At 34.5% G+C, this 13,566-nt stretch overlaps 1 protein-coding gene across 11 annotated transcripts in view; it reads right to left on the bottom strand.

The window, feature by feature from the left end:
- Window positions 1–13,566, bottom strand: part of UBR2 (ubiquitin protein ligase E3 component n-recognin 2) — a 130,833-nt gene that overhangs the window by 33,074 nt on the left and 84,193 nt on the right. For all 11 annotated transcript variants that reach the window (XR_011650053.1, XR_011650054.1, XR_011650055.1 and 8 more), the window contains 10 exons: window positions 12,683–12,805; window positions 12,471–12,534; window positions 11,329–11,453; window positions 9,389–9,441; window positions 6,636–6,738; window positions 5,763–5,811; window positions 5,112–5,266; window positions 3,778–3,880; window positions 680–789; window positions 490–570 (listed from right to left, as the gene is read on the bottom strand). Coding sequence is in view for 8 of the 11 variants with exons in the window: in XM_058306746.2 (XP_058162729.1) it covers window positions 490–570; window positions 680–789; window positions 3,778–3,880; window positions 5,112–5,266; window positions 5,763–5,811; window positions 6,636–6,738; window positions 9,389–9,441; window positions 11,329–11,453; window positions 12,471–12,534; window positions 12,683–12,805 (966 nt within the window). In the remaining 3 variants the exon portion in view is untranslated. The remainder of the gene's footprint in view (window positions 1–489; window positions 571–679; window positions 790–3,777; window positions 3,881–5,111; window positions 5,267–5,762; window positions 5,812–6,635; window positions 6,739–9,388; window positions 9,442–11,328; window positions 11,454–12,470; window positions 12,535–12,682; window positions 12,806–13,566) is intronic.

The following is a 13,566-nucleotide window of genomic DNA, read 5'->3' as shown; positions in this document are numbered from 1 at the left end:
CTATGCCAGCCTGCAGCTCACATTGGAAAGAAACTGGGTCCACAGAGCCTCAAGAGGAAGAAGCCCAGAAGGGAAGGCTGAAACTCGGCAGAGAGCGCCTGCCATCTTGCTTCTATACATGGCAGCTGACTTTGGTGGGAAAGTACCTTTTATGGTACTTTGAGTTGGACTTTCCATGGCCTTGGGACTGTAAGCTTTTACCACAAATAAATACCCTTTATAAAAACCAACAGATTTCTGGTACTTTGCATCAGTACCCTTTTGGGGACTAACATACTTACTTAAACAAAAGGAAAGACTTCATAATCAACCTAACGTTTAAAAAAAAAAAAGACCAAAAAAATTTCTACAAAAAATAAAGATAAACAAATAGTGACATGTTTCTAAAAATTTAAATTTTTGTGAATATTATCAACTATCAACTGCAGATAAATTTAATTTATTATAGTAAACTGCTACAATTTTTCAGTACTCCCATACTTCTTATACCTCTTCCATTATGGTTCCTTCTGTCTCTGCCACAGGACTGGTGGATGAACTCTGCCGTATCTTCTTAATAATGTTAAAAGTCTTAAAAAAAAAAATCAGCGATCTTGAAGCCATGAAAGATTATCAAAATGCACAAATAACAAATATTTAATATTTCTCACAAAAAGCAAGACAACGCAAGAAATTTTACCTTCAATATCCACCTAATCATGTCTTTGTGGACTTCTAGGTAGGGAGCATTTTGTAGGGTTTCCAGCATTGCTAGTATGCTAGGAGAGTTGTTTGGTGCTTCACCAGGTTCTAAGGTAGAAATATAAAAGGTACAATAACTAAATAAATAATATTTGAGGGAAAAATATAGAAGTCAAATCCACATTCTCAAAAGAACATTTAATTCAATATTAGCTAATTCAGTTGTGCAGTCAGAAATGTTCAATTATTGATTTTCTTGATTTAAGTGCCACCATTCAGGTCCAATGCTCCTCACCTCTAGGTGATCTTTAATATCCATCTAGATTTAAAGTTCTATGGCTGTGGAATAGGGATCTGACTCTGGATAAGAGGAAGGTTTCCTTGCAAACATATATATATGTAATTATGTTTTTTATATATATACACACACACATATATATATAAAATGTCAGTTTATAGAACATTAAAGAGAAATGAGAGGAATACCCAGGAGTAATAATGGTTGTTCATAAAAACAAACAAAAAAACAACAAAAGAAAGGAGTGAGAGAGAACCTAAGATCTTGTAATGGTTATTGAACGAAATTAGGGAGTTTTCTGTGTGGTTATCATAAAGTAAAAGCTCTGGAGACAAAGAAGGCAAAAGACACAATGTTAATCCAAAGAAAGAAATACTTATAGAAAAAAGAATAGGGAAAGGCATGCACCTAAGACTATATGTAATCTTCAGAGGGGAAAGGAAGTTCCTCTTCTTCCTCTCACTTACTTTACTTGGATGGGGTAAAAAGGAAAATTAGAGATGTAGCAGCAAATAGGACCATGTCCTCTCCATCCACCCACTGTAGTAACTAGTATTTTCATAGTCATTATCATTTGGGAAGAAATGACAGAAACATGACACTGAACAAAGTTACAGAAATAATTCTTTGCTATCAAGGGGTTCATAAATTCCTATCATATTACCATTAATTCATTTAAACACCTCAGCAAATGGCTAATTGCAGGTCTGGGGCAGAGAAAGTACAAGATGAGCCTGTGACATCTTCAGTACCAGAAATCAAAGTGATGCTCAAATTCTAATGGGATGGATCAGAAAGACAGAAGTCAGCTTGAATGGATTCCAAATGACCAAACTTGACACAACTTGAGCATCAAAAGAATGATTATAAATGACTATAAAACACTGAATAAAAATCCATGAGTAATATTTAAAAAAACCCAAAACTAAACAAATGAAGAAGACCCACATTTGTCATCATTCCAGGTAACTATGAGACCAACTGCTTACTTTTTAAGAGAAGAATGCTAACAAATGCTAAACAAATTACATAATTAGAAGATCACTATTTTGCAACTTCCCATCAAATAACTGATTTAGAAAAGTACCACCACTGGATGATAAAATGATAAAGTTAAAAAATTGCTAGGGAACAGGATATTCCTGTAGTGCCAAAGTTTCACCCCACAGATTAACTGCTAATCACAAAAAAGAAAAACTCACTTTTCAATAGAGAGATCCAGTAGTTACCATTTAAACCATGTGATCAAACTTGATATCACTAATAGTGGAACATCCTGACATTACGTGTGTGCTGATGTGATGAACTAAGCATCACCTATGGAATATTTTTCCCAAGCATGTTTAACGTAAGTCTAATGAAGCTCAAGACTCATTTTCTAGTTTATAGGAAATACAGAAGAGAGAACAGTTTCAATACCACCACAAGGAAACAATCAGTAAAGTCTAAAATGTGGGCTATTCTTTAAGAACTGGCATGGATTTTTCAAAAAGTCAATGCCTTAGGCTGGGGAAGCTGTGGAAGATTACAAGAGATATAACTAAAAGCAATGCACAAACTCTGCTTAGATTCCGCTAAGAAAAAAATATGGTTATGAAAGATATTTTTGGGAGAGCTGGGAAAATCTGAACGTGGACTGGACAGTAGATGATATTTGAAGGAATTACTAGTAATTTTCTTAGATGTGAAAATGGTAGAGTGGGATGTTGAATAATGTCTTTCTTTTTTTTTTAATCTTTTTTTAAATTTCTCTCCCCTTCCATCCACAACCCTCCCGTTGTCTGCTCTCTGTGTTCATTTGCTGTGTGTTCTTCCCTGTCCGCTTCTATTGTTGTCAGCGGCATGGGAATCTGTGTTTCCTTTTGCTGCATCATCTTGTATGTCAGCTCTCCGTGTGTGCGGCACCATTCCTGGGCAGGCTGCACTTTCTTTCACGCTGGGCGGCTTTCCTTATGGGGTGCACTCTTTGTGCGTGGGGCTCCCCTACGCGGGGGGCACCCCTGCGTGGCACAGCACTCCTTGCGCATATCAGCACTGTGCGTGGGCCAGCTCCACATGGGTCAGGGGGCCTGGGGTTTGAACCATGGACCACCCATGTGGTAGACGGACGCCCTATCCACTGGGCCAAGTCCGCTTCCCTAATGTCTTTCTTAGGAGAGAAATATTTAAGTATTTAGAGGTGAACTGTTATAATGTGTATAACAAATGATTAAAAATGTGCCAACATAAAAAAGCAAACACAGTAAAATATTAACCAGCATTGAATCAAGGTGGAAGGAATATGGCTGTTTATTGAGATTTGTTGATATATTTGAAATTTTTCATAATAAAAAGTTAGAAACATCTCCTTGGTCTTCTGAAAAAAAAAATCACATTACTTTATATGAAATAAAAAATATAAAAAGAGAATCTAATCTCTTACAGCTAATTTTATTATTTTCAAAAGTATAGAATCTTACGTTTTTATAAGTTAGCAGTAAGTTAAAAATGAAATCCTTATGTTTTTAAAAGCATATGCTAGAGTTTAACTCTGTGTCCTATACCCATTTCAAAGGACATTATTTTTTGCAGCTTACAAATTAAAATATATGTATTTTAAGTATGTGTAGGCCTTAAGTATTTTTATAAAAATATGTTAGAATCTGATAAAGTACCTTTAATAGAGAGATTTGTATATATAGTCTCAAATATTTATATTCAACATAATTCAATTAGAACCTACTATGATCAAATAAGAGGTCATATTACATATTTAAAATCACTTATTTTAGTAGTTTAGTAAAAAAGTGGATACATACTTGATATCTTCTGAGTAAAGGTAAATGTTACTACATGCTCTTCCATGACATTCTCTAAATGTTGTTTTTCTTCTTGTAGTGCCATCCCAATTAAATGTAGCACCTCAAATAAAATATTTTGTAACTTTTATTAAAAAGAATCAAGCACATATTTTTATAAGAAATAACAAAAAGCAATTCACCAGTGAATAAAGATAAACTACTAAAGACTAAGTTCAACAAACAACAATTCAATTTATCAATTTTTTATTAAATTTAAACACTAGCTTCATTTACTAGTAAAGAATTCTCATCAAGGAAAACAAAAAAATTCTTTATTAGCCAGAAAAAATTCGATTGCAAATTCATAGTGTAAGCTAAGATTTCTATCCTATGCGGCCAGCAATTCATATATAATTTTAAGTTTTATTCAGTACCTACACTGCCAGTCTAAAAAAAATAATTACATGTAATTATCTAGTCTATGATACTCTCTAATTCAATTTCTCTTTATAAGGACTAAATCTTAATCATCTCAGAAAGAGATACACTTTTATCTCTAATGCAATATAGGTTATATGGAGTTAGGAGGAAGGCCGGCCAGCATATGAATCCTGGCTTCACTGTTTTCAAGTTATATACCCTTGGGGAAACCTTATTTCATCATCTTTAAAATAGCAACATCTTCTCTTTAGAATTTTGAGGATTACAAATACTGTATGTAAAGTACCTAGCAGAGAATAAGGCAAATAATAGGCATTAAATTCATAGTAATTATTGTTATGCCGCCTACTAGTTGACTAACGTGGGCAAGTTAACTGAACCTCACTGAAACATGACTTCCTTATCTACATGGTGAAAAAGTTCTATCTAACTCATAGGGGTGTTGTATGAATTCAATGAAATAATAATGTAAGAAAGACTTACATTAAAGCTATAAAGTAAAATGCAAACATATCCAGACTTGCCATTTATTAGCTATAGGATCATAAGTCTCTGAATCTCAATTTCTTCAACTGTAAAATACAGATATTGATGAAATGAAGGGTTTTTGAGATATTTAAATGAGAAACATATGTAAAGGGTTAACAAATTATACAAATACCAGAGTACTGTATACACAAAGACAGAGCAGGACCAATCAACGAGCAGTAAGAAACAGACTGACCAATGGGACTGAAGTAATCACAATCATTGGTATAAAAAAATTCTGTCATGCACTCATTTTCTCTGCCAGACACAAAAGCAATATAACACTTTACATTTTTGTGCTTCATTTTCTGAGTACAAGTTACTGACAAGACTATTTTGGCTTTTACTACTAAAATATAAATAATAAATGTAGTCAAACCTACCCTTTGCAGCATGGACTCCGACCAGGCATATCCATTATGTTCTACAGCCCATTGCAGTACCGTTCCCATGATGCACAACATGACATCTGATTGCAAAATGTTAACCAGACTTGCAAACAATGGGCAGAATGGAGGCAAAACTGGAGGTGGAAGTGCTGAAAAGAAAGTTATTATTGGTTTCTTTTGTACATCATGCTTAAAAAAGACCTCAAAACCATTCCTATATTAGATACTTTTAATAGTCCATCACTCAAGGAATATTCATTAACAAACATTTTAAAACTGTATTTTTACCTTCTCAAGGTCAAATGCATAAAGAACTACATAAAGAATAGCGGTAGAAAGCAAAGTCTTTCTTTTTCCTAGAAATGTCTTAAGATATGAGAACAAAACCGTTTACTCACAGGTGACTCAGTACAGATTATTTCTATATTACCATATTTATTATTCCTTTATACAGGAAAATGTTCACTCTGAAAGCTTATATTTAAACCTTTCACTTCACCCAGGACAATCATCATGATAGTAATCAATAGAAAACAAAGTTTTATAAAATGGTCCTATTCCTGGCACAGCAGTCTTGCCACTTTTACCTTAGTAACAAGTAAAAGGGACTGATGTGAGATTTTGAAAAGAAGAAATTAAAAATACCTGTATCTTCCCTATTTTGCTTTTTTAATTTCCGTTGAGCTTCCTCTGCCTAATAAAAAGGAAAGTAATTTGGACTAGAATTAGTAATACAAAACAATTTAATATACTAAATTAGTGACATAAGTCATTTTTGCTATATTCTCTTCTGATTTTAGAAGATTTTTATTTTTAGTGTTGTTGTCCCCCTGCAACTGAGATATCAAGGTTAATTTTTTCTATTAAAAGAATCACCAAATAAGTTCTTTGTTGTATTAAAATGCAAGGGAATCTGCACATTATGCATGATTGTTTTGAAACTTCTTTTAAAAAATATTAAAATGCATGGGAAATAAGTACAAGTCAAAAGCAAAATTTTATTTAGGTCTGAATTCTATGAGTATCAATAACTAAACAAAAGCTTCATGTTTAAATTTTGATGCCATTTTTCTGATAAAGTGTCTTAAAAGAAGACTTCTAAAAGGCAAAGTTTAACTAATTAAGAATGATTAGGAAAAGCTAACAAAAACCTATGGAAAAGCATAATGTTAAATATAATATCAATCCTGAAATGTGGATAAAATGGGCTAACTGATTATAACACAGGTGGTCTTCAAAAGCCAATAAAAACATACGTATTATACATATTTTTGTGGCTATGTATATAATTATACAGATCTTATATATGTACATACAAAACACTCGGGGAAAACCCCAAAATATTAGGTGGAGGTAATATAGATAATTTGTACTTTCTTCTTTCTAATCTTTTTTTATATTTTTAAAATTTTCTACAATAAAATGCATTCTTTTTCAATATGTGAAAAATAGCAAAGGTTGTTTATGAAAGAAAAATCCCACTATTTCCCTTAGTATACTTTTAATTTTCCCAATTACCTTTGACTGTTCTGCCCTTGAAAAGTGATAGAAATACAGGTTGAATTCTTTGGCACACTCCGGTTTAAGTTCATACATGCCTCGTCCTGTTAATCCAGGTTTCCTATAAAAGAAAGGCCCTTAAAATATTACTAAAGTCATACATTAATTCATGAGACAGTATTAGAGATCACAATAAAAAATCAGAGCTCTCATAGACTGGTACAACTTTCTGTGGGCTAATTTGGCAAGCTGAATCCAAAACTTTATGTGCATCCATTGTATCTAGCAAGTCCACTGTGAACTTATTCTAACTGGATATTGACTGTTATGGTCACTGTAGTAGCAGCAATTTAGAAGTCTAACAGCAGGGAATAGGTTACATAGAGTACGACTTTGCCATGTAATTGAATACCACTAAAAGTGATGTTAATTCTCTATATTTTGACATGGGAAGATGTTGGTCATAAGTTCTATGAAGTGGTAAAAAGCAGGTGGCATTTTAGGAAAATATTTTTGTAATTTGAGGGTATAGAGACCTTCTTAAAGGAAAGTACAAAACTCAGAAGCCATAAAAGATAGAGTTAAGTCTTGTGAAAATGTGAAATGACATCATGAACAAAGTTAAAAATCAAGCGACAGACTGGGATAAAATATTTGCAATGTATTTAATATAATAAGAATTAATATCTATAGAAATAAAAAATGCCTAAGAACAATAAGGTAGAGACAAACAATCCCAAAGAAAAATGTACCAAAATGTATGAATAAACATTAATGGCCAATAAACTCATGAAAAAATGCTCAACCTCATTGGAAGAGAAATGCAAATTAAAATAACAAAGTATATGCTGTTATGTACAAATTAAGAATACCATACATAAAAAGTGTGGAAGGGAAGCGGATGTGGCTCAACAGATAGAGCATCCGCCTACCATATAGGAGGTCCAAGGGTTCGATGCCGAGGGCTTCCTGTCTCTTGTGGTGAGCTGGCCCATGCGCAGTGGTGCAGGGATGCCCCCATGCAAAGGAGAGCCGCCCCATGCAAAACTGCAGCCCGCCTAAGAGTGGTGCCACGCACACAGAGAGCTGGCGCAGCAAGACTACGCAACAAAAGGAGACACAGATCCCCAGTGCCACCTGATGAGAATACAAGCAGACACAGAAGAACACACACTGAATGGACACAGAAAGAAGACAACGGGAGGCAGTGGGGAGAGGAGGAGAATGGGAGTGAAATAAAAAAATAAATCTTTTAAAAAAAAAGTGTTGGTAAAGCTTCAGGGCAGTCTCATACACTCATATGCTCATAGGAGTGTAAATTAACGATTTAATATTTTAAGACAATTTGGAAAATATATATCAAAATGTAATATACACATAGAAAAAAATACATGCCTTCCCTTTGATCTAGTAAATTTTCATAGATATTTTCACATATCAAAGACCTTTGTGTAAATGACATTTGTGTAAATGATCTTTGTGTAAAGGATATTTAAAGCTTTGTTGTTTGTAATAGAGAAGACCTAGAAACTTAAATATCCACCACCATTAGAGAAGAGGTAAAATAAATTATATTACATAATTATGAAGAAATAAAAAAAGAATGAAGTAGACCTATATTTACTGACAAGGACTATTAAGTTGGGAAACGGACTTTGGCCCAGTGGTTAGGGCGTCCGTCTACCACATGGGAGGTCCGCGGTTCAAGTCCTGGGCCTCCTTGACCCGTGTGGAGCTGGCCCATGCGCAGTGCTGATGCGCGCAAGGAGTGCCGTGCTACGCAAGGGTGCCCCCCGCGTGGGGGAGCCCCACGCGCAGGGAGTGCGCCCGTGAGGAAAGCCGCCCAGCGTGAAAAGAAAGAGCAGCCTGCCCAGGAATGGCGCCGCCCACACTTCCCGTGCTGCTGACGACAACAGAAGCGGACAAAGAAACAAGACGCAGCAAACAGACACCAAGAACAGACAACCAGGGGAGGAATTAAATAAATAAATAAATCTTAAAAAAAAAAAAAAAAAAGGACTATTAAGTTAAAAAAAAAAGACAAAAACATATAGAAATACCCCATTAAAGTTTAATTTTAAAGAAAGGTTATACAACCCTATATAAAATGAACCATTTTTGCTGAAGTATGTATTTTCCTAGCCACTCAGGCCCACATATAGACATAAGTTTTACATGCACAAAGAAAAGTTTAGAAAGATATACATCTAAAAGTAATAGAAATATGAATGGTTAGATGATGTTATTTTCTTTGTACTTTCTGTATTCTTCTCTAAAAGTATGCATTGATTTTTATAACCAAGAAAAATAAAGACAATGTTAATAGGGTGGGGAAAAGACAAAAACAGGATTAAGAAACTGCCTTAACAACCTGGGATAAACTAATTTATTCACTGAACTACACATTTACACTAGAGAAGGCAGCATTCAGAGGCTACCCCAAAATTAAGAAAGCTCAGTGCATTTACTTAGATCACCTGCTCAGATTAATTTCAATTATCTGAAACCATGAACTGTGAATACATATTCTAAATGCAATTTATTCTAAATGAAAACCCTCATACAGCTTCTTTAAGTTGCTGTGTACAGGCCTAAATCATAAAAGTGAAATGTCAATGAAACTCTCAGAAATCTAGTTCAGAGTTATGTATTTGAAAATGTTTGTCACATTTTGAAAGCAACAGACTTCATTTTCATTTCCATCAAGGAAACACTGTAGGAAAAAAGAACGTTAAAAAAAAAAAAAGAATGTGAAATAAAAGTAAACTCACTTGAAAGAGGCAACTGCTTTAATTACACTCTCCATGCCAGTCTCCTTGTTCTCCTAAAGGTATAAAAAACAAGTGTGTTTCATGTTAATAATAATAAATGCATAGCATTGTGCTTTTATTTCATTAACTGCCACAGCAGCCCTATGAAGTAGATATACTATTATCCCTAATTTTACAGATGAGGTTTCTACAGTAAACATAATGATTAACATACAATTAGACTATTTGGTAAGCTGACATTCATTGAGATTGAAATAATTAAAATAAAAAACACTTGTCATTGCCATATAGAATCATGGTAACAGTTTTCAAAAGGAAAAGAATAAAAACAAAGTCTACCTATAATATTTAAACAAAATTTATGTAAAATATTCATAATATTTTGTGAAACAGTTATACTAATTTCTTATCTAGTTTCAGTAAAACAGCAATTCCCAAATCACATCCTATTCATGACAAGATATTAATAGAATTCGTGAATGAAGAATTCTCTGGTCAAAAATGTTTGGGAAATATGATTTAAGAAAAGGTAAATATTTTTTTTTCTATAACTATAAGACATTTCAAAATCTTTATCTTGTTATAGAAATTATGATTCCCTAAAAGTAATATATATATATAAAACAATACATATTTGCCCCTTAGAAGCCCCATTTAATATCTTGTAGGGTTCTGTGGGACACAAACCAAGAGACACTATACTAAAGCCATCACCTTGTATAAGACATACAACATTTTCAAAGTGCTGTTTCAAATTTTATTCCATCCTTATTCTAATCCTATTTTGTAAATTAAATGATAAATCGGGTATTTTTTACAATACCAGAGTTAGTGGTGGTATACAGATGAAACGAGATTGGTTGTTCATCTATTGAGGATGGTGATGAGTACATGGGGGTTTCTGACACCATGTTTTCTATTTGTGAATGTGTCTGTAATTTTTCATAATAAGAAGTTTTAAAAAAGTATTATTATCCAACAAATATAAAATAGGTTGAAATCCCAGAAGAATGAGTGTTAAGGTCAAAAGTTTTGATCTGTTTCAAATTTGGGAAAACATTATTTTGAAAAGTCTCAATGAAATAAAATCCTATCCCAATTATAATTGCTGGGTTTCTGAAAAGCCTCATGACCGAAAAATAGATGGCTGAGGAACTTATCGCCATGTAAAGAAAACAACTATAATTCAATCTGTGAGTGCCCTTGTTGGAATTCTATATTTACTAAAATGAAATAAATAGCTCACTAAGAAACAGAGTCACTAGATGTTTGAGAAGGGAAAAGTTCTGAAAAACTTTAGTCTACACAATATAACAATAAGGTATTTTTCACTCCCTTTCTTTAACGTACTAGGTTACAGTGTTATCTTTCCCTGTGGCAACTTTGTATTAATGACCTTATGACAAGCTCTAACAGATATAAAAATTCATTCTAAGGCCTGGGTTTACTTTTCCAACCTTTTTATCCCTTTCAAGGCTTCATGGGTAAAAAATTCTGTACTATTCTGCTTTCTCTTCCTAGCCCCTAGTTTTTTTCTTTTTCTAATTATTTCTAGTAAAAGCAACTATAGTTTCACATGTCCTAGAACTGTAGTTTTTACAATTGTGGGAAAGGTATATAGAAGTAAATCTATACTACTACAATGATAAGGAAGTATTTCTATAATTGTATTTTTTAAAATGCAGCCATCAGTAGGTTTGAGCATTGGCTTCCCACATAGGAGGTCCCAGGTTCAAACCCTGGCCCTGGTACCTAAAAAAGAAAAAAAAAAAAGAAATCACCTAGAATATGTAGGGACTTCTAAAAATGATTGAAGTGTTGAATGCACAACTAATTGCTTATACCAAAGACCACTGATTATATACTTTGGATAAACTGTATGGTTTATTAATATGTATCAACAATAAAATTGATTTGTTAAAAAAAATGAAGTTACTTACATCTTCAGGTAAAGACTTTACCAATTCACTATGAGCCATAGGTCTGATGCTCAATTGATGGATAATCTCCCGCTTAATTTCATCTGTAGCATTTACCTGCCCAACGCCAGGACTAAATCTCTCTCCTGTCAATAAGGAAAAAGTATATTTACGTATTTAACATAATCACAATACTTATGTGATATATACTTAAAATTCATGCAACACAATTTATTTCTCTTTTTAGATCCCTCTGTGCATTGGGATCTAGTCTAGCAAGAAGCTAGGGAGAGAGCAGCTTCCCACCAAACATATCAGTCTCAGACACAATGAATGCAGGCTTGAGGCAGTGGACAGAGAACTGGTTACTATTTTGAAGGAATGGGATCAGAAGGTTGCAAAGGAATTAGATGTAGTGCAGAACTGATACAGCAGTGGCTGTACCAGAGACATAGGAAACTGCTTTTACTCCATTTGCCACATGGCAGCAGAAGAGAGAGCCTTCCTTTCCTCTTCTGTCTAGGGGCAAAAAAGACCTCACCTTCTGAGACCTCCCTCATTACCCTGTCACCTCTTGACAGTATTCAGGCAGCCAGGATTCTCTACTCTATGGACTACAGAGGGTCTGAAATAGTAGGGGAAGTAGAAGAAGGGTTAAAAAGAAAGTGAAAGATAGGAGAAAAGGAACTGAAAATATAGGCAATTAAGAAAGCTGTATGTATACATACATGTATATATGTATGTATACAGGAGTTATAGGTCTCCATTAAGTTGGAATTATCATACATAATGTCAAAAAGTCACTTTTTTTACCATAAAACCATGGAGAGAAGCAAAGCTAGGATATAAAATAATAGTGCACAGCTCCTAAATATTCTATTCCTTGCTTGCTAAATTTTCCTGTCCCCATTTCCCTCCTGACCTTAGTCTTCCAATTTATTCTGCTTCAGTGGTTATAGTTCCTCTTTTCTCCAAAGCACCATAGCACAATCACTCTCAGCATTACAATGATCAGAGGGAAGAAAAAGATGGCTACTCCAATTCCTTTCCCCTAAAACTGAGTACCAGCTCAACACAAAAGAAATGTAGTTTGGAAATTCTGAACTATTTGTGACCATAAAATTTAGTATCATTTATAAATGTCTCAAACAATCCAAACTTACCAACAAGCATTATAATGAGGTATAGCATTTCTTCTATTAGAGTATTGTTCTGCTGCACGATATCCTGTAACAAATGGGAGGGAGGGGATCGATAAGTTTCAGACATAAGAAATATGCATACTGTAACATGATCAGCATCAGATCATATCATCCTCAAAAGATGCTTCTGCTTCTTTAGTGATATGTGGAGGCCTCAAAAGATATGTTCTTACCTTGTGGGTAATCTCAGAGCTAAATCTTTTTCCATAGTCTGGAGTACTGAAAATCTGATAAAGTTCAAAGCGGCTGAGCATTATCATCAGGAAATGATTTGGATCCATCATGGAAACACCTGTCTTTTTTTTAAACATTTGAGATAAAGGAAAAGCAGAAGGTCAAAGGGTTACCAAACAATTAGTGAGATATTTTACTTTGTATAACAGAAAGCAGTTTACTTGTTCACCAATCCCAATTAAAGATGGAAACCCACTTAGCCCCAATTCCTACTTGTGTGGACAGGAACCTAAACTGGTAACAACAAAAACAAAGACAAAAAATAAAACCTAAACCTATATGTCAGATTAACATGGACTAGGAATTATTTTTTCTTTGTTTTCAAATAGTTGTACCACTATGCATTCACTTTCAAGTTTTTTTTTTTAAGATTTATTTATTTATTTCCTCCCTCCCCCTCCATTGTCTGCTCTCTGTATCCATTTGCTCTGTATTCTTCTGTGTCTGCTTGTATTCTCATTAGGCAGCTCTGGGAACCGATCCTGGGGCCTTCCTGAGTGGGAGAGAGATCACTCTCTTGCACCACCTCAGCTCCCTGATCTGCTGCATCTCTTATTCTGTCTCCTCTGTGTCTCCTTTTGTTGTCTCATCTTGCTACACCAGCTCTCTGAGTGGGCCAGCACTCCTGCACGGGGCAGCACTCCATGCAGGCCAGCACTCCACATGGGCCAGTGTGCCTTCACCAGAAGGCCCTGGGCATTGAACCCTGGACCTCCTATATAGTAGACGTGAGCCCAACTGCTTGAGTCACATCCATTTCCCACTTCCAAAGTTTCATTTCAAGGTTCTTTCATCATTGGCCAGTGTGTGGACTGTCTGCTCG

Source organism: Dasypus novemcinctus, chromosome 11 (assembly GCF_030445035.2).
Source record: "Dasypus novemcinctus isolate mDasNov1 chromosome 11, mDasNov1.1.hap2, whole genome shotgun sequence".
Classification (NCBI taxonomy): domain Eukaryota; kingdom Metazoa; phylum Chordata; class Mammalia; order Cingulata; family Dasypodidae; genus Dasypus; species Dasypus novemcinctus.
Note: the sequence above shows the minus strand (reverse complement) of the source record. Positions and strands in the feature narration are given on the sequence as shown.